This window comes from Ambystoma mexicanum, chromosome 13 (genome assembly GCF_040938575.1).
Source record: "Ambystoma mexicanum isolate Mex_15411 chromosome 13, UKY_AmexF1_1, whole genome shotgun sequence".
NCBI classification, from domain to species: Eukaryota; Metazoa; Chordata; class Amphibia; order Caudata; family Ambystomatidae; genus Ambystoma; species Ambystoma mexicanum.
Window position 1 is genome coordinate 664,785,135 of NC_090938.1, and position 20,101 is coordinate 664,805,235.

At 44.4% G+C, this 20,101-nt stretch overlaps 1 protein-coding gene across 5 annotated transcripts in view; it reads left to right on the top strand.

Moving 5' to 3' along the window:
- ARHGAP23 (Rho GTPase activating protein 23) overlaps window positions 1-8,032 on the top strand; it is a 635,536-nt gene extending 627,504 nt beyond the window's left edge. For all 5 annotated transcript variants that reach the window (XM_069634667.1, XM_069634666.1, XM_069634669.1 and 2 more), the window contains 3 exons: window positions 221-311; window positions 4,189-4,220; window positions 5,924-8,032. In XM_069634667.1, the coding sequence (XP_069490768.1) occupies window positions 221-311; window positions 4,189-4,220; window positions 5,924-7,495 (1,695 nt within the window). In that variant the 3' untranslated portion in view covers window positions 7,496-8,032. The remainder of the gene's footprint in view (window positions 1-220; window positions 312-4,188; window positions 4,221-5,923) is intronic.
- The last annotated feature ends 12,069 nt before the right edge of the window (window positions 8,033-20,101 follow it).

Here is a 20,101-nt window from a genome sequence, read left to right on the forward strand (position 1 = left end):
GATGTATGACTCTCTGTCGTGACATCTCCACTCCACTGTGCGCCCCTTCTTCCTCACTTTGCACAGAAAGGCCTCCCAGTGGCACGTCTTCTGTGGGGTGTTCAGTATATACTGCCTGCCTCATGCCCTTTCTCTCCCTCTCTCCCTCCATTGTGCCTCAAACCACTGTGTAGAGTATCTTATTGCAGTCTTGAATGTGCTCTCTCTTTGTGAATTCCAGACTCCGGTGGATGAAAAAGATACTCAATCTGTGCCAAACATCGAGCATCTGCTCCCGAACATCGGCCGGACAGCAGCAGGGGATGTCTCGGGTAAGCGTCCTGGTATGGGGAAGTGTTGCTGGAGCTGGGCCGAGCAGAGCGTCCTAACAGTCTGTATATGTTAAGCGCTCCACACACTAATGAATGCAACTCATACCATAAGCGAGCGGCTTCTTCACAATTCATCACCTTATGAAACCCAATAAACACATAAAGCACAGGCGTGCATATAGCAGCATCAAGGTACACACTCGGGTAAGCATACATGCACACACCCAAGTACAAGGCTTCAAGATCAAATATGTACAGGCAAACGGATCAGCTCTAAGGCACCCACTGGGTGCCCTCTAGAAGCACACGTGTACAAAGGCACACCCTGAAATGCACATACAAACACAGGGGCTCATAGTCAGATATTCACATTTGGGAACTAAGACACAGGGGTGCACATACACATATGGAAGAAACAAAGCTGGACGGATATGGCACACTCTATTAGTGGAGGTAGTCCTGTAATGTATTAATGTGTAAAGTAGGAAATTGAAAGAAATTAGAGAATAGATGTGAGGTGCAGAGGAGAGATAAGCAACCTTGACACCTAGGTTGCGTAAAGTAATAAGAAACAAAAAAAGTTCCCAATTTAGGAACTCACGTCCCCTGCACATATGGACAGACATACCAGCATACATGTAATAACACACTCTGATATGCATACAAGCAGACACACACATCCTGGTACACATAGAAGTGCAAATGCACACCTGTGTACCTATAACTGCATACTCAAGCACATATAATCACTACAGTGTAAAACACCAGTGCTTTTATTAAGTCATGGGCAAAAGTGCATACACAATTACACATGGACGTATAAAACCACACAAGTACACCTTCAAATAAAGACACGCCATACTCAGTTATACAGTTGGCAAAAGTGGGACCGCCCCTTTACTAAGACTCGTCTGGGACAAATAACCTGTTCTATGGATTGGTGCCCACTGATGAGGTACGCCTAGTTATACAGGTACGTTTGAGCTCAGAATAATCACAGGCACATGGAGGCACACGGATGTACACCAAGTTTAGCATGGTGCTAAGCATAACATACGCACACTTGCTAAGGGTAGACCAAAAGACAGACATACTCAGCTCAACGTGCACCTGCACAGCCCAGTAATCACTGATATATAACCAGAAGCACTGCCACAGTTCAGCGTGTATTGACCCCTTGCCACACACCTTGCCACAGCCGCGCATGCTGAAAAAGCTGCCGCCATAGTGACTCAGCCCCAGGTGCACTGACACTGGCCCAAATGTACACTGACATGACTCCAACATGGATTGTCAGTGTCACTTTGCTAGATGAGGTGAGAGATGCCAGTGTACCACAAATACTAAGGCTAACTACAACACCCTTGGGAAGATGCCAGAGACCCACAATTATACACACTCGAACACAAGGAGTCGCTCACAGAGCAAGAAAAATCAAGTGCTCTCTTTCTTGCTGTTATTGAATCTTTTGGAGAAGGACTTGTTTTCACGCCTTCTTTTCTTAATGTTTCTTGTGCCATCTTTCTTCTCCTCGCCTTCATTCAGCAGACCTTGTGGAGATATAAAACCGGTACGGTGTGGTTCACTCATGCACTAATAACTCCATCAGGTGATGATAAGAGAGCTTCGGCAGGGGGGCGGGGGTACAAGGGCTCTAGCCTTCCACTGCCTTGTGGTGTCGGGGGAATTGGGCGCCCTTCTCGGTGCCAGGGAGGCAGAGCTTCCCCATCGCCGCATCTCTCTTAGCAGCACCAGCGGCTCGTCCATCTCATAGTGTTTGGCAGAGTCCCTTGATGTGTTGCATTGTTCCTCCCATTGCTTCCCAAGTTTTTACCATTGTTGGCATGGCCTTTCCCATGCAGCTCTCCTGCTAAACCACCCTTGCCGCTTTCCCCTGACTAACTCGCTTTCTGAGGTTTGGGAAATAACATTTGTTCCATTCTATCAGTGTTTCTGTGGATTTCTCCCAGATCGGATATTTGTGCACTGTCTGATCATCTGAGTACCTCTGGAAGGCAGAATCTTAGGGTATTTGATAGTTCTGGGGAATTGCCGTTCAAAGAGAGGAGTTCACTGCATTGAAGAATGGCTAGTATTGAGAGGACCAAACACTGAGGCACTAAAGAGGTGTTAAAAGACATGATTCTTAAATTCCTTTTTAAAGCCCTTGCGTATGACAACACCAACAAGGAGGGGGCACACAAAGGAGTATAGAAGCGTGAGACCCCTAGCAGCCAACCGCTGCCAGATGAGGGCTGACACGTATGCTATGGTGCGCGATCTACGCTTTGCCATCAGCACCTTGAGGTCTCTGCTATACCACTGACCTTTTTCTTAATTCAGTCAAGGAGTTATCAGAATTGATCGTCCAAGAAAAGAAGCAGCTGAATTGTAATTCCAGAAGCACTACTTGTTGTACTGTCCCCTAGTGGATTGCTCATTACACACATTCAACAATCTTCAAGTAGATGCTAGTTATTGTCAGGTTGATCTTGTTGCACCACTAGGGTGCAGGCTGTGCATTCATTGTGTATGTTAAGTACTCTCTGTGGCGGGATCCCTTTACTGCTTACTAGTTCCTCCTATCGGAAGTCTGCATGGCATGTATGGGTTTGTGATGGGATATTTTCACTCCCTGTTGTTAGCTCGTTTATAATTACCATGTAATTGGTGGTTTTCACTCGGTATTGATGTCTGCTCTTTCCTATGTTTATGATTTGGTATCTTCATTCAATCTTTTCGACTCCTCGTTTTTTCATGTGGTTGTGTTTGTCACTCTGTTTCGACATTCCTCTTTCATGATCGTGTTAGCGATTGGGTTTCTTCATGGCATGCCGAGTCCGCTTTCATTTCTGTGTTTCTGACTGCGTGCCCTCACTCCATACGAACCATTCACCTTGATATTTTTGTGATTGTGTGTTTGTGATTGGATCCTTCCACTGCCCTCCCTCCTCCTTTTTTTAGGGTGTTTGTTAGTGTATGTTTTCACTCTATGTTGCTGATTCTTTGTTAATTCGTATGTTTGTGTCCCATCATTCCATGTTTCGGTGGTCTCTGTCATTTGTGTGCTGTGGTTGTATCGGAGGCTCCTCTCTCATTAGTTTGTGGCTAACAATGTTCACTACATGTTAGAAGCCACACCCTTTCATTAACTTTTGACAGGATGCCTTTGCTGTATGTTAGCATCTTATATTTCATTAATGTTTGTGATTGGTGGTTTTAACTCCATGTTGGAGGCTCCATTTTGTTTGTGTAAATGTGTACTCTTACTGCATGTAGGAGGCACTCTTTCATAAGTGCTTGCTCCTGGCTGTTTTCACCACAGCGGTGCGTTCAGTGATTTGTTCAGTTAATGGGTTTTGACGCTTCCCCTTCCGTTTCAGTTTTCTGATTGGATGTTGCCCGTTGTTATATCATTGATGTGTTTACGACAGAGTTAATTCTGATGTTCACTTAGATTGAGACTTTCATGTTTTGGGCGTTAATGGGTGGTTCTTTTGTGGCAATAGGGACTGGAACATGTGGATGGTGAGAAAAAATGGTGTCAAATCCTTCTTTACCTGACCACATAGCATCTCCACCACCAAAACATAGCAGAAGCCACTCCCTTAATTTCGGGGGTCTAGTGCTGTGCAGAAGAGACACCCCTGACATCTGTCCATGCCACTGCAGGAAGTGAGGTTAGCTTCTCTGGTAGCCCAACTTTTAATTGATTGATTTGTTGTGGCGCTCTAACCAATGTTCTAGAATGGCTAGGGCTAGTTTTGGAATTTTTTTCAAAGTTCTGTTGGCTCTAATCCTGCCCCCTGCCCCTCCCATTGTTACACTAACGATCTAACCCCACCCCTAACTTGCTTTTCCTTTCTTGTGCTTACAGATTCCACGAATAGTGACTCCACTAAATCAAAGGTAAGGATTGGTTTGGTGGTGAGGAAGGCAGAGCTTCTCCTGACACCATAGTTGTTCTGGACAAGCATTGGTTTGTCTTTGTACTCCTTGGAAATACATCTGCACTTGATCTGCTGTGACTGGAGCCATACTTGCCAAGATTTCAGGCCCCAGGACAGGAAACCCCATCTCTGTGTCTTAAGTTTGAGGATTTGATCGTTTAGAAAATGTCTATGAAGCAAAATAATCAAGGAGACTGCCTCAAGAGTGAAAGTTGGCAAGTATGGCTCTTTCACTAGGACACCAATTGCATGTTTTGCTTGACAACTGAAATCGCAAACTGGTCACTCATGCTAGCAGTTTTTCACAGTTGTGAGGCTCATGTATGTTCTGTTGACATATAATCTTATTGTATTGTGCAGTAGATGTGATATTGCTTTCTATGTACTGGATTGCTCATGGCAGCTAAGGAAGTTCAATCCTAACCTTTTCCTCTTAATTGCATGTTTTGTGTGAACCGTAGTTGTGGAATGAATTGTTTACTGCAGCTGTGGTGTCATGCTTTTTTGTGAAAGTGGCATTCTATTAGTGGGATGGTATTTTGTTGCAGAAGTGATGAAATGGTACTGCAACAGTGTTGGCCAGATTTAATGTTAGAGATGGGGCAGGCAATATTGTGTTTCGACTGGTGCCAGGATGAATATGGTATGCAATGGTGTTATTTTATCTTGCAATGCAGGTATACCCATGGAGTGGTGTATTGTATTGTTTTGGGATAGTGGTTGATGTCTTGGATTGGAAGTTGGTGTTGGTGGTTGTTTGGAATGGTGACAGATTGGATTTTTGTCAATGTTATTGCTTTGAAATGATAAATGTTGTCGTGGATACGTGGATGGTATTATCTTGGAGTGGTAGGTGGCATGGTCCTTGAGTATTAGCTTATGGTGTTTACATGGAATATTATATTTGTGATATGATGGATGTTATTGTCTAATGATACAGTGTTGACTTGGAATGTTGGGTGGTGGTGTGTTAGAATGGTAGATGGTGTTGTCTAGTAGTGATGGCTGGTGTGGTCCCAGATTGGTTACTGGTGTGGCGGCTCTTGGGGCCTCAGAGTAGTGCCTAGTGTGGCCTTGGTGAGCTGTGATTGGTGTTGGCTACGGGCACAGTGCCTGGTGTGGTCTACGAGCAGATTGCCTCGTGTGGTCTAAGAGCACAGTGCCTGGTGTGGTCTAAGAGCACAGTGCCTGGTGTGGTCTACGAGCACAGTGCCTGGTGTGGTCTACGAGCACAGTGCCTGGTGTGGTCTACGAGCACAGTGCCTGGTGTGGTCCCAGAGCACACTGGTGATTATGGTCTCAGAGCAGAGTGGCTGGTATGGTCTTGTAAATTGGTGGCTGGTGCATTCTTGCAGTTGTGGCTAGTATTGTTTTTGTCTTGGAGTGGTGGATAGTATAGTATTGTCTTGAAGTATTGCAGAGTATTGTCTATGATGATGGACTATGATTTCTTGGAATAGTGATGAATAGTATTTTCTTGAAAGAAGGTGGATGGTATTGTCTTAAATGTTGCCTGGTGGTGTTGTCATGGAGTCATGAAGGGTGGTGTTGTCATGGAGTGGCCGGTGGTGTTGTGTTGAAGTTGCAGTGGATGGCATTGCTTTGGATTGGTGGTGGATCTTGTATGTCACCACTTTGTAACAACCATTCCTTTTATTACAGGGCTCATGGGGATCCAAGAAGGATATCTACGGTAAGGAGATGCTGTCCATCTCCTTCATTTCAGCAGTGAACCGCAAGAGAAAGAAGAGGAGAGAGGCCAAACGCTTTGGGAGCAGCACCGATGATGACTCCGAACACGAACCAGCGAAAAGTGCCAATTTGGCCCGATCTGCAGAAAGATCAGAAGACGAAAGACAGAGGGCTGCTGACACACAGTGTGTGGTCTTGAGTTGTACAGACACCAACATGGAAGACTCGGGTGGTAAAGAAACAATGAAGACTCTCCCTGTTCAGGAAAGTGTACGTGGGGATAACCCAACTCATCTAGCAGGTCCATCCCGTTTAAAAAGCGATGTGTCCAAAGCTGACATGCAGGATGTGGTCCAAGGTGTAGGAGTTGCTGGGGACTTTCAACAGATAAGTCCTTCTGAGAAGAGAGTTGCCATCAACAAAACTACCAATGGCACCTGTGAGCATGAACAACAACGTGAGAAACGGTGGCAGGCCCCCCAGGCAGTGGTGGAGGACAGAATCCCAGTGGACACCCGCTCCATTGTATCCGGTTATTCCACCCTCTCCACCATCGATCACAGCGTCTGCTCAGAGGTTCAGTCAGTGGCAGAGAGTCGGGGAGATGAGGCAGATGACGAGAGGAGCGAGTTTAGCCATTTAGAGACAGACACTGAAAGTGGGTTCACTCTCCCCTTCCACCCGAAACGGACATCTCCACAAGTACAGGAAAACCAATCAGCACTGGAACTTAGAGGCAGAGACAACAGAGAGCAACCAGAGTCAGATAGGAGTTCAGAGCCAAAACTGCACAGCAGGCCATCCTTTAACTCCCATCGACTAATCCAGTGTGATACCTTAGCCAGGAAAAAGCTGTCCAGGGTGAGACAAGAGGGTGGGCCCCCAAAGGAAGCCTCACAAACAGCACGGCTTCACATCTTGGAGGAGCTTCAGAGCAGCCCTTCTTTCAGCAGCCAGGAATCTCTTCAGCATCAGCCAGAGAGGCTACCCAGGGCCTCACTGACCGAACAGATCAAGCAGCGCCTCAAAACTTCTGCTGATGATATGTTTGGGGTGGGGATGAGGAAACCCAGTTCCCCAGAGACTAGGAGGAAAAAGAGCGCCTGGAGGAGGCACACTGTGGTGGTGCACAGCCCCTTGACAGATTTCAACTTCAATGAGTGGAAGGAGAAGGAGCCCAGCAAGGATCCGACTGGGCAAAGGAAGGGCCAATCATCCACTTCTTTGCCTGGTCCTGAAGGAGAGGGCTCAGGGGAAGCCAACTTGTTGAAACCATGCACTAAAAGCACAGAGAGGTTACAGGACAGTGAGACATGTGACCCCGTTGGCGCCGACAGGGACTTGCACAGTGACTGGAAAGACTCCGGCCTCAGCAGCCTGGAATCCACCAAAACACGCCCACCCCCTTCATCGCTGAGCAACCTTGTGACCGCGACATCCCACCTCTGCAGCACTGTTTCCCAATCCAGCAAGGGCATGGAGGGCCGCCCAGCGGTACCGGTGAAGCGCACAGCCTCTTCCCGCTTTCATCAGTACCTATAGCAACCCGCTGCCCTCAAGCCTCTCCAACATTACTCTTCTGAAAAGGGAAACATGCGTGACCCTAACGTTTCTAACCTTCAGTATTAACAATGTCAAGCTCTCACATCCGTTTTATTATAAACTCTGAATTTTATCCCGGCAGAGCACAAAGTGTAGGAGTATAGCCTGGTTTTTATGGCAGGAAGGAACAACCAATTTGTACAAAGCTGAAGTCTGTGCGCTGAAACCTAGCTCTGTATATGCATCAGTTTGGGGGTTGTAGAGATTCTGCTTGTCTCTTCCAGCATCTCCTTTCCACTGCCTTTATTCTCCTACTAATGGAAGCATAGGCTGAAGGGTCCCATGAGGTGAGAGGGCCTTGGGACCGTGGGGCCCCTCTCTCTGTACTGGTTCATCTGTTGTCACATCTGTCTTGAGGTTGTCAGAGCTGCCTTGTCTGCTCGGGAAGTAATTCTTTTTTTTTGTATTTTTTTAACGAGGAATTCTATTGTATTTAATGGTGCTTTTAATACAGTCTGGATTTATTTAAACATGGAATGGCATTTAAACCTACTCATTCATTCTTAAATGACACATCTGTCCATGTGAGGAGTGTGGGTAACAAGCTGGGAGTTATTAGCAGTCATGGTTTGCAGACTTTGCAGAGTGTTTATCTCGCAGGATTTTTGCACAGGTTGTGTGGGACAAATACTTTGGTTTTGTATTTGGGAGGGATGTGGGGACATGCGAGTGTAGAGTTATTTTTATTTGTTGAATATTCTGCAGTTCTAGCTGTTTTCAGTGGCTGTAACCAAATTCCCAGATCACTTATTGAGGCCTTCCTTGCAGTGGTCACAGCTTTTTCCAGTGGACAAAATCACTGCATGTGTCCCGTCAATCATTCTGTTGATACCTGTAGTGACTTGGCATAACATTTTGGTGCCCGTAGTCACCAAGGTGGAATCTCTTCCATCGTCCTCCCTTTTTCGATAGGTTTTCTATCAGTGATTCTGTATGAAAGAGTGTGTGCTCAAGCCTTCTAGCTCAAGTGGCACAGCCAAGGGTATGGTCAACATTCCTAAAGAGTTTTGGATAAGTTTCGACCAGAAAGGTATTTTGCTGGTGATGTCTGCAGGGTACCCCCTGGATAGTTCTCAGTCCTCCCCTGACCTCACTCGACTTTTCAGATGCCAGATTATCTTGCCCTCTCAGGATGCAAAGGAAGAACCTATATCACTAGTGATAACACATCATTCCTGGCATGCTGTGTATTTGTTAACATTTCAGTGGCAGGCCTTAAGCAGCAAGGAGAAGCCCCAGAGACTTCTGCGATATTGAAGCCACTCCTCATCCACTTCTCTGCGGCGAAGCAGACATTAGTCGTGTGAATCATCCATGCTGTTTGAGGAGCATAGTGTAGCGAGCAGTGCTCCTGTGTGCCTTGATGGTTATATATTGGGTGGTGTCTCTAGTATTAGAATTTAACAGAAATCAGATGTGGTTTGTAAAAGCTGGCCCACTCTGGAGAACAGATGTTATTGCAGAGGTTCCTTTTTCTTGCAGCATAGAGGAGCTCCTTGAACCTATCATTTGAACACTTCCTTTCAGTCACACGAAGGTTTTACAGGTTAAGCAGCCAGGATATTGGTTGGAGCGTCTCTCTCAGATGGTTGCTCATGACACATTCAGCTTCCTGGACAGGAAGAATATGGGGTGAAAATTAACACCTATGAGCAAGACTCACCACAACTTAGTAACACGGTCAAGGGTGCAGCATAGGACATTTTTTGGGCAAGGAATGAGCACTTTTGAGTGTAATAATGAAACCTGTAGCAAGAAAATGCCAGGGTTTGGTGCCCTTTTGTTATGCTGGACTAGGATCCTGTGTGACCAAGAGGTGCTGGCAAGCTCACCAAACCGAGTTTCTACTGGGAAAGGGTGGAGGGACGTTAAGGAACCTTCATCGCTACCACACCTTTTTGTTAAATGCCTTGTGGAAAGCCTGTCCGCGATACCATCCTGGTTACCTAAGTGTGCGTGTTCCTTCTGTACTGTCTTTGTGGGTTTACATGTGGTGGATGCTTATTGGAAGGCCAGGTCAGTGATTCCTGGTACTAGCCACCTAAGGGTTCTCACAACTTCTGTACTGTGTCTTTATTGATAAAGCTGGGGAGGCATGATGGTGAAGGTTTGGTTCAATATTTAAATATTCACCAGCCACAAGGGTATAGGAGGTTTGGTCGAGGTCGAATTCGTCGAATTAGAATTAGTTGCATTTTTTTTGGGCCGAGTTTGGATGCAAATATGTGTGTGTGGGGGGAGGGTGCTTCAGGGAGTCTCCCCCCAAATATATTTGCAGCCAAATTGAATAAAAGAAAGAATAACATTCGACAAAATCACCTAGAACCGCCACAAGCAGTAAGTATACTCCTGCTGACTTTTTTACTTCCAGTCACCGAATCACTGCTTTGCAGTATGTCCTTATCTGAGAGAATCAACTTGGGACAACGCTTCAAGCAAGTCTGTTTGCAAATGTTAGTAACATTTTCTGATTGGCTGCTTGGTGCAGTGATGTCACTGAAGGAATATTTACATGTGAGCTAGCCTTACAGAGAGGGACTGCATGTAGTGGATGCTGTTGTGTGGAAGACCAGATCTGTGAAGCCTTCGCTGGACTCCTAAGGGGTCTCACTTTGTCTGTACTGTCTTTATTGGTAAAGTTGTGGTGGCGTGAGGGAGGAGGTTTGTGCCAATATTTATATATGCACCAGCAACAAACTTATGCTGACCTTTTTACTTCCAGTCACCGAATCACTGCTTTGCAATCTTTCCTCGTCTGAGGGAAACAACGTGCGAAAACACTTCAAGCATGGCTTTTTTTCTCCATGTTTAGAAACATTTTCTGATTGGCTGTGTGGTGCAGTGATGTCACTGCAGGAATGCACCCATGAGTTCGCCTTACAAAAAACGGAGTGGAATGAACTACCAGCCTCTACTCCTTTTATTACTTGACAAGAAGTTCTTGGTTGCTGTTGGCTGCCATTTCATGTTATTTTTCACATTGCTTATATATGTTGACTTAACATCAAGAGTGAACATTTGAGTGGTACTCCCGAGTGCCGAAAACATTGCTAGAGTGCAAGAGCTTCTTTTGCCTTCATTGGGGCAGTAGCCAGCGTGATCGGCCACAGAGTATCACTCAGAAGGCCACTCAAAGAACACAGAGGGAAGCAAATGCACAGGGCCCAGTGTTCAATCTTTTTCAATAAATCACATAACACCTCCAAATTAGTACGGCAGGTTGACAAATGAGGTGTTTTTAGGAATTCAAAGAGCCCACCCTCTATTGTTAGAGCAGGCTCCATAGATATCCCTGGAGCTATTCACATTGAACATTCATTAAGGAAATGGATCCTGCATGTCAACGCAAGAACAGCTCAAAAGCACAACTAGGCCCACATATGCGGCTGAAGTGCAGAGAGCCTTGTAGTCCAAAGTAGTGTGAGCCCCTTGACTTGTTTGACCACGTTTATTCTGTTATAATGATAATGATTGATGGCTAAACAGTACATCACTGCCCTATCTTGAACATGCACCACAATGCAGTCACAGCGAAGCCAGGTGCTGTCTCTAGTTACAGAAAGATCTTAATAGCTATACGAATTTGACCAGCATTGCCAGGCTTGTCCCACTCAGTAGGCAACATACGCCTGATCGGAGGTTAATCACTGCCCTATCTTGAACATGCACCACAATGCAGTCACAGTGAAGCCAGGTGCTGTCTCTAGATACAGAAAGATCTTAATAGCTATATGAATTTGACCAGCATTGCCAGGCTTGTCCCACTCAGTAGGGAACATACGCCTGATCGGAGGTTAATCACTGCCCTATCTTGAACATGCACCACAATGCAGTCACAGTGAAGCCTGGTGCTTTCTCTAGATACAGAACGATCTTAATAGCTATACGAATTTGACCAGCATTGCCAGGCTTGTCCCACTCAGTAGGGAACATACGCCTGATCGGAGGTTAATCACTGCCCTATCTTGAACATGCACCACAATGCAGTCACAGTGAAGCCAGGTGCTGTCTCTAGATACAGAAAGATCTTAATAGCTATATAAATTTGACCAGCATTGCCAGGCTTGTCCCACTCAGTAGGGAACATACGCCTGATCGGAGGTTAATCACTGCCCTATCTTGAACATGCACCACAATGCAGTCACAGTGAAGCCTGGTGCTGTCTCTAGATACAGAACGATCTTAATAGCTATACGAATTTGACCAGCATTGCCAGGCTTGTCCCACTCAGTAGGGAACATACGCCTGATCGGAGGTTAATCACTGCCCTATCTTGAACATGCACCACAATGCAGTCACAGTGAAGCCAGGTGCTGCCTCTAGATACAGAAAGATCTTAATAGCTATATGAATTTGACCAGCATTGCCAGGCTTGTACCACTCAGTAGGGAACATACGCCTGATCGGAGGTTAATCACTGCCCTATCTTGAACATGCACCACAATGCAGTCACAGTGAAGCCAGGTGCTGTCTCTAGATACAGAAATATCTTAATAGCTATATGAATTTGACCAGCATTGCCAGGCTTGTCCCACTCAGTAGGGAACATACGCCTGATCGGAGGTTAATCCTCATTTTTAGCACTCTTCCGGAATCCCTCTTGGGCCTAAATGCTCTCTTGTTCTACGCAACCTCGGGATGTTTTCTTACGCGTAGATTTGTTGGAAGAGTTGGGAAGATTCATCCTCTTTATGCTGATCCAACATGGCGTCCTCCCCCGAGAAGTCCGATTTCAGAGTCGACCTTTGCTTCATGCCACATTAATCTTACTTTTACACTTCAAACAGTGAGTTTCTTTAGTATCGCATCCCTCAAGGCCTAACTCCAACAACATGTAGCCATCAGTGCCACAAGCTAGAAATGTGAAGCGATGTTTGCTCAAGGTCCAGTTTATTGAAAATTCCTTGGTAAGGCTGTGGTGAGAATACATAACTTCTTCTATTTATTTCTAGATGAATTTCAGTTTTTGTATATATTAACGAGCCAGCCTTTGCCTTGGAACCTTTACAAGGGCAAAGCAGAATTTATGGCTTTTTCCAAAAACGCCTCATCAATGAAAATTTCCACTGCCATCTGCTGCGCGTCCGGACTGAACTTCCACCACGCATTACTCATGAAATCATGGATTGATTCTGTATTTGGAAGAGCAGCCCTCCAAAATATGTTTGTTCGCTTTTGTGATGCTTGTATTTTCCTTAAAGCCTATGTCCCCGTGGGTGTAGATTTGATATTGGAATCAGATGTAGCGGGTGGAAGAAAGGAAGTGCTGCTTGCCTCTCAGGCTTTAACCACAAATCTAAGAAGGAGCAGTTTAATCAGACCTGTAGCCCTCTTTCCTCTCCTTTGCTTTCTCAAGAATAGAGCCATTTACTCTTGGTAAAAAAGGGAGCAAAGGCTGGCTATTTTTGGCTGATCAATTAAGAGCCAATAGATTCAAGGGTGCATTCTGACAATGCAACATTACTGCACCAACCAGCCAATCAAAGAGCGTTACTAAAATGGATAAAATATGCAGGAATGCTTGTTCGATTGTCTTTCCATCAGCGGGAAGACTATTCTGGTCCAATTCTGACGGTTTCTTCGGCCTTGATTCCTAATGCTACTTGGTCATCTCAGAGTGGTTCGCAGCCTGGGACAAGACTTCAATATCAACTTTCAGCTTCAAACCACAGAGCATGGTCCATTGGCTCTAGCCGGGAATCCAGTCTTTCTCCTGAACAGTTCTTCTGATTACAAGTGCCATTTAGCCGCAATCCTACCTCTTTTGTATCGCTCTCTCGGTACGTTGGCCCTTACAGAGTGCATGCGAGGATGGGGAACTGCATTTTTGTGCGAAGTCGGGACCATCCAATGTTTACATTAAAGTGTGATGCTCATGACTCCATCACTAAAGGCTGAAGTGCCTGAGAAATATTCTTCTTCACAGCTCTGCTGACCTTTGAGATTTGTGTTCTGTACCGATAGCTTTACCTACACCATTTACATAGCGACTGTATACGATGGTCTCCCAGGCCTTGATCATATAATCACGTAAATTGCAATAGATGAAAAACCTCGGGCCTCATTGGCTAGATATCTTCCTCCCCGATAGTAGCTGATCCATGGGCCAGTGTCTGAAATGGCATTGTCCTTATGACGTGAGTCACTGGACCTGAAATATTCGCAGATCCTAGTGAAACAAAAGTACTCGCCTGCGTACGGGTCGGAACATCTTTACCGTCAGTGACTCGCTGAGTGGAATTGTGCACCTTTGCCTTTGTATACGAGTGTCTACCCGAGGCCAAATGTGTGACACTCCTAATAATGTAGGCCTACATTTGAAACTGTGAGGAATAGCTTGAAATGTGTTTTTTCTATCTGTAATGGCCTCTTCGATTGTGCAGTTGTTAATACACACGTATTTGTAAATATAAGTGTATATACGTGTGATTCTGTACTATCGTGAACATATCATTGTAACTGGATTCCATTCTAGGATTTTCTATGCATTCCCTCATCTCAGTTATATAAGTAACAATTATGTACGTATCTTTCTGTATAAGAGTAGCTACAAGTATACCTGTTATGTTCCTGTGAATTAGAGAGAGAGAATTAATGTATGCGCATGTGTGTCAGCCGACAGTGCAATAACCTTTGGTTCACAGCTGAGGGAGAGAAGGGCCGTGGCTCACACGTGACGTACTTCTAGATGACCCCTGCAGCCTCTCTCCTAACAGTTTAGTAATTCTTAGAATACATGTACTGGCGTGGATATATATATGTATGTGTGAAGTGAACTAAGTAAGATCTGTATTGGCAGCATATATATATGTATTTTCCTGCAAGTGGTCGGTATGTGTTCAGTTTCTTTAGATACAGGTGTGCATGGTGTGTGTATAAGAATGTCCATGGTTCTGCATTGGAGAGAGCTTGTTGTGTATTGCCACTTATCTTTGCAACCTTTGGTGCAGATTGATGCAGTGGGGTGAGTGGAAATGGAATAGGGATGTCAAAAGTACACTTTCCTGCGTAACCCTCCTCTCCCATAAGATTGACTGTCCTCCATGTGTATCGGGAAAAACAATTAACAAAGGTTCACCAGATTGGAAGGGCAAATTGCCCTCAGCTTCGTTCATGGTCTTTTTCCAGGTCTGGTCCCAAATACCCATAGCTGTAATATTGAACTGATGATTGGCTCTTAGTGGGATCTGTACCTTGTACTAAATCTGTGTCTAGCAATATTGCACTGGATCCAAAACAGATTCCTTAATTTTCTCAGTGCTCCACATGGCTCCTGCGACACAATGAATACATCTACATATCATAGAGACAGCTCTCGAAGAGAAACTGGACCTCATTACTAGTGTGTGCTGAATTATCAGCGGTCATTCTGCTGTATTCAATTACGATTACATAATACTGCCTAAGAATTGGAGATAAATCAGCCAGACTCTAAGGTGGTGCTAGTCCCCACTATGGAGTGCCAGAAGACTCCATTGGAATTTGGAGGAATTACCGCTGGTGGTAATTCTGACAATGGTAATTCCTTCCTTTTTTGGAGGTAAAATGAAGGAACAGGGCTGTGCGTATTTCCTCCACTTTCTTACCAAGCTTGGCGTATGATGGTGCAGTAATTCATTACAGTCTCTTTTTAATTGTCCAACTATACTTGCAATGAGACCCAACAAGATTTGCAAAATCATCTCTCACAGGAAGGGACTGGACAACTCTGCAGGGTTGGAGAATGTACCAAGTGGACACAGCTTTCTGTCTAGGGATTTGTTGATGGTGTTTACATAGGAAATGGTGCCTTGTACACTAATAACTCTGTATACGGCTATGCTGTGCTCCGGCAGTATGGCTGATTTTTGCCCTCAGTTTGGCATGTTGGGAAGTCAAGCCAGATGTGAAATGAGTTGTGGGTATTTGATGTTGAATGTATGGCTCAGTAAGCCATCACACAGGATGCTGGGGATCCCCATCTCCATTAAGAGTTGCTAACATTCATGAAAGTAGACACCTCGATTATAACGGTGTCTGAATTATACAGAGCTGAAAGCCCCAAGATTCTCAGTGCCATATCTTTGAATGGACTACATCTTCCATACGTGCTGCATTCTGATAACACATGCTAGACCCAGAAGCACATGCCAAGAAAGCCCAGTGCACCAGGGCACATGAGGATTCCTGGTGTGTGAGCTCCCTGTTCAACTTTCTCTAGGGGGTGGGTGTTCTCGAGTATATCCAGAGTACTTTTAAAGGTCCACCATTGTCACCCATAATCTACCAGCACTATGTTTTTTCGAAGGGGTGCTAGCATTTCAGTAGGGCCATGATCAGTGGGGCTTTGCAGTGCTCCCCCGAAGGATGCAGGTCTGGTGAGTCAGACAATATCTCTGCTTTCAGCATGTGATCAGTCCATGCTTCCATCAGTCTCTGTTTATGTGGCTCTTCTAGAGGCATCATTGTGTAATCAGTTCCTGCTACTATTGCCTCTAAATTCATGTACCACGCACAAGCCATGCTCTCATTCCCACTTTCTTCCCTTTACAGGTCTCATTGTGTGATAAATGCATTTTGCCATCAGCCTCCACAGCTGTCCTCTCTTCGTGCCTCAGTGTATCATCTGTTCATGCCCAAAACGTCCTCTTTCTATGTATGCTTTGTACAGGTCCCCATGTGTGATCAATACATTCTCGTAGACCATTTCCCCTCTGCATGCCTCCATGTGTGATCTGTCCACGATGCCATCAGGCTCCAGGTCTGTCTTCTCTTCAGGCCCAAGTAGGTGAACAGTTCATACTGCTATAAACAACTGTACCTAATCTTCAGGCATCCTATGTGACCAAGCTCACAGCAGCCCCTTCATCCATGACCCATCCACGTGTGTGTCATCATTCCATGTTCTCAGCAGCATCTCTACCTACATCCTCTACATAGTCCACAATGTGTGATATGGTGGTCAGTCATTATGTAGAATGCAATAATGTCGAAAGTCAAAATGTCGAAAATTTCTTTTAGAAAACAATAATGTCGAAAACCAATAATGTCGAATTTTTTCTACATTTTTTCGAATAGTTTGAAAAAATAAATATATATATAATTAAAATGTGTTGAGTATGAGGGGTGAGAGGGTGGTGGGGGGTGGCCGGGAGGTGTTGGGTGAGGGGGGGTTGGGGGGGGACCCCCCCTAGTAAATGATACTCTTCTTGTTTATGTATTTATTGATAGTGCTAATTGACATTTTCTTTCGACATTTCTTTTTCTAAAAATTGACTCTTTTCGTTATATGTATAGGTTTTCGGCATTGTTTTCTACATTTTTTTTTCGACATTTTTGTAAGTCGACATTTTTTTTTCTACATTATGACTATAAACCGTGTGATATATCCATGCTCCCACAACCTTTTTGTCCCCTCTATAAACCTGCCCATAACATATCCTCTTGCCATCAACCTATCCAACAATTACTTAATCTGGGTTTCGTGTGTGTGTGTGTGTGTGTCCGTCCGTCCGTCCCCAAACCTTACTCTTGACAACAGCTTCTGTATCTCTGGCCTTTGTGTGTCATTGCGTTGTCTCCCAGCAGCCTCTGCATACATTTATCTTCTGTAGGGCCTCATTTGGTAATCATTCAATGATCACAGTGCCTCTTTGTCCCTTGTTCAAGTCTCGTGTGATCACTGCTGGTTCCCCACAGCCTTTTCGTTCCATGTATTGGATTCATTGTGTGATGGTTTTATGCTCCCAACAGCCTTTTCATGTGGGTTCTTTCTACAGGTCTGAATATGTGATCAATCAGCCTCTCTCTAGGCCTCTATGTATGATAGGTTTATGCTGCCAGCAGTCTCTGTATCATGTACTGGCCTCCATGTCATTGCTCACAGTAGCCTCTGTGTCAGCCCCCTGTAGGGATTACAGACTGTACTCAGTCTATATCACCCTACAATCCCTGTAAGTTGTACTACCTTTTGCTGGTCTTCTTTCACTTCGTTCTGCCAACCTTCTGTCATTATGCTCTTCTTCTGATAAACAGCAAACTTACCTCTTTGTGCTGCTAATTTATTTTACTAGTATTATATAAATATATATTTTTTGTAACAGAAAAGCCAGGCCATAAAATATGCCAAGCACTGTTAGAAACTGTCCGAAGTGGAATTGTATTGGATGGTAGCGTCTTACAGTTTGTCTCCTGAAGCGGACCATATAAAAGAAATGTTAATATGATTGTCAACATATCTGTCTCTGTCCTACCTGCTGAGCATCTCCCATTCCAACACACTACTTTTCTGTGGCATCTGATCCTTTAGTCCTTTCTTCCCACCTCCTAACGCATCACTCCTTCCATATGGCCATCCCTCCTTTTGCCTGTCATTCCTTGGCTCCCTCTTTCCCCGATTACTGCCATACATGCCTACCACCTTCTTTACTCTCTCCTTTCCCGCATTGACTCCTTCCTTCCCTTCCAAGATGTCCCCTCTGCCTCACCCCCTTTAGCCATCATTACCTGCATCTTTTCTTCTGTGGGCCTTTTAGTTTTTCTTTCCTTATCATGCACTGGGTCACTATGTCCTTATTCCCTACTTCCCCATATCCCCCCTTTTCTGCTTTTTATCTTTTATTTTTTCATTCCCTGCTGCCTTTATTCCCATTAGCCCTGTCTTCCTGACATGTTGTTTCAACGTCCACCCTTCCCTGTACATCACACACTTTTTGCGGTTACCAGTCATTTGGTCGAAAACCAAATGGTCGAATGACCATTTGATCGAAGTAAAATGGTCGAAAAAAAGGTCGATTTTTGTATTTTATTTTTTTATTTCTTTTTATTTTATGGGGGGGATTCCCCCAACCTCCCTTTTTCTTTATTAAAAAATATTTTTAAGCAACCAAAACTAAAAATATAGATATATATAAATAAATAAATTCAACCTTTTTTTCTCGACCATTTTGATTCGATCAAATGGTCATTCGACCATTTATTTTCGACCAAATGACCGGACACCACTTTTTTGCATTGCTCCTTCCTCCCAGTGACCCTCTTTCCTTGCTGCCCTCTTTCTCTATCTCACATCTTTACTGTCTCCCTTGTCATCTATAGTCTTTCTCCCTGTGGCCTGCATTGTCCACATGCTTCATTAGCACCCTACGTGTTATACCATGGTGCTAATTGTACCCCAAAATTTCAACCATTATCACTTCATTAATTCTCCCTGTCCTCCTTCTTTACAGCTTTTTTAAGCTTTCTCCATGTTTCTACTTCCATAACTCCATCCTCCCTTCAATTCTTTCTCCTATTCTGCATCAATCCAGGAATTCCTCCTTCAATGCCCTTATCCTTTTCAGACCAATTTCCTTCTTTTCTCCTTCCAATTGCCTCTGCCTTCATCCTTCTTGTTGGTCATTCTCTCCTCCCATTCTATATCTCATTTCTTTTACGTCTTTCTGTGCTTCTCGTTGATACACAATATCCTTTCTGTACAGACTTACTCCTCCCTTCGTCCATCCTTCTCTGGCCTATCTTTGCTTCTATGTACTTCTGCTTTCGGCCACTCGTTACAGTACCAAACCCAGAAAATCCATCAGGAGGACCCTTCGGCGACTTCTCACTACAGTGAACGTTTTATGCAAAACACCTGCTGTAAAGTTTAGTCTGTGTATTTGTAAATATTGTCTTTTAATGTGTAACATACAGTATATGAGAGAATTTATATTAATTTTTGTAAGATGTTTTGCTGCTCGCCAAAAGTGCTGCCCTTTTCTTGGAGTGTCCTGTGCATGTATCCTTCCCGTCTTGTGCGAGGTCAGACTTATGCAAAAGTAAAGAAAAATCCCAAACACAATAAAAGAAATGCCCACTTCAGAAGTAGAGGCACGGTGTGTATTGGAAATAAATGGCTTCTTCATGGAACAGCCTTGCCTTCTCATTATTATCCAAGTACTGATCAGAGCAGAGCCATGCCAGTTTTTAACACTGGACATACTCTGTGAGGGAGCACTTCATATTTTCTATAACCTTTTGGTTGCTAGTACTTCAGTGCAGTGGGTTCCAAGTGCCGACTCCCAACCCTGAGATTGAGCCATATGGATACTTCATAAGGGCAATTGCTGCCACTTTAGTAGTACATTTATGCAAAACATTACTTACCTGTAATAGTATTTTTGAAAGCTATCTCTGTTTTAGATTCACCTCTGTGCACGTCTCCATCTTATTGCTGGATGGAAAACTGCACTTCTTTTTCTCTCCAAGTTGTATCAAGTATCCTTTGGCATGAGCCTTTCAGCAACTAGATACCTATGTCCACGTGCCTCCTACAATTCCCCTCTGTTTAGGCACCATCTTCAGATTGCTTTCTTTTCCCACGCAATCACTTTGATTACATAAAAAATGCACACCATCCATAGTGCATGCAACTCCAGTGCAATGTCTAATTCAGAGCTGTCATTAGGAAAGTGAGAACATGGTTAAGATCCAACAAGTAACCATGAATTGTTTTGGAATATGATTAGTTTGCACAGGCCATTCAGCAATTGCCACCCTCCTCTGGAGTGATTTTGAAAACGGATATGG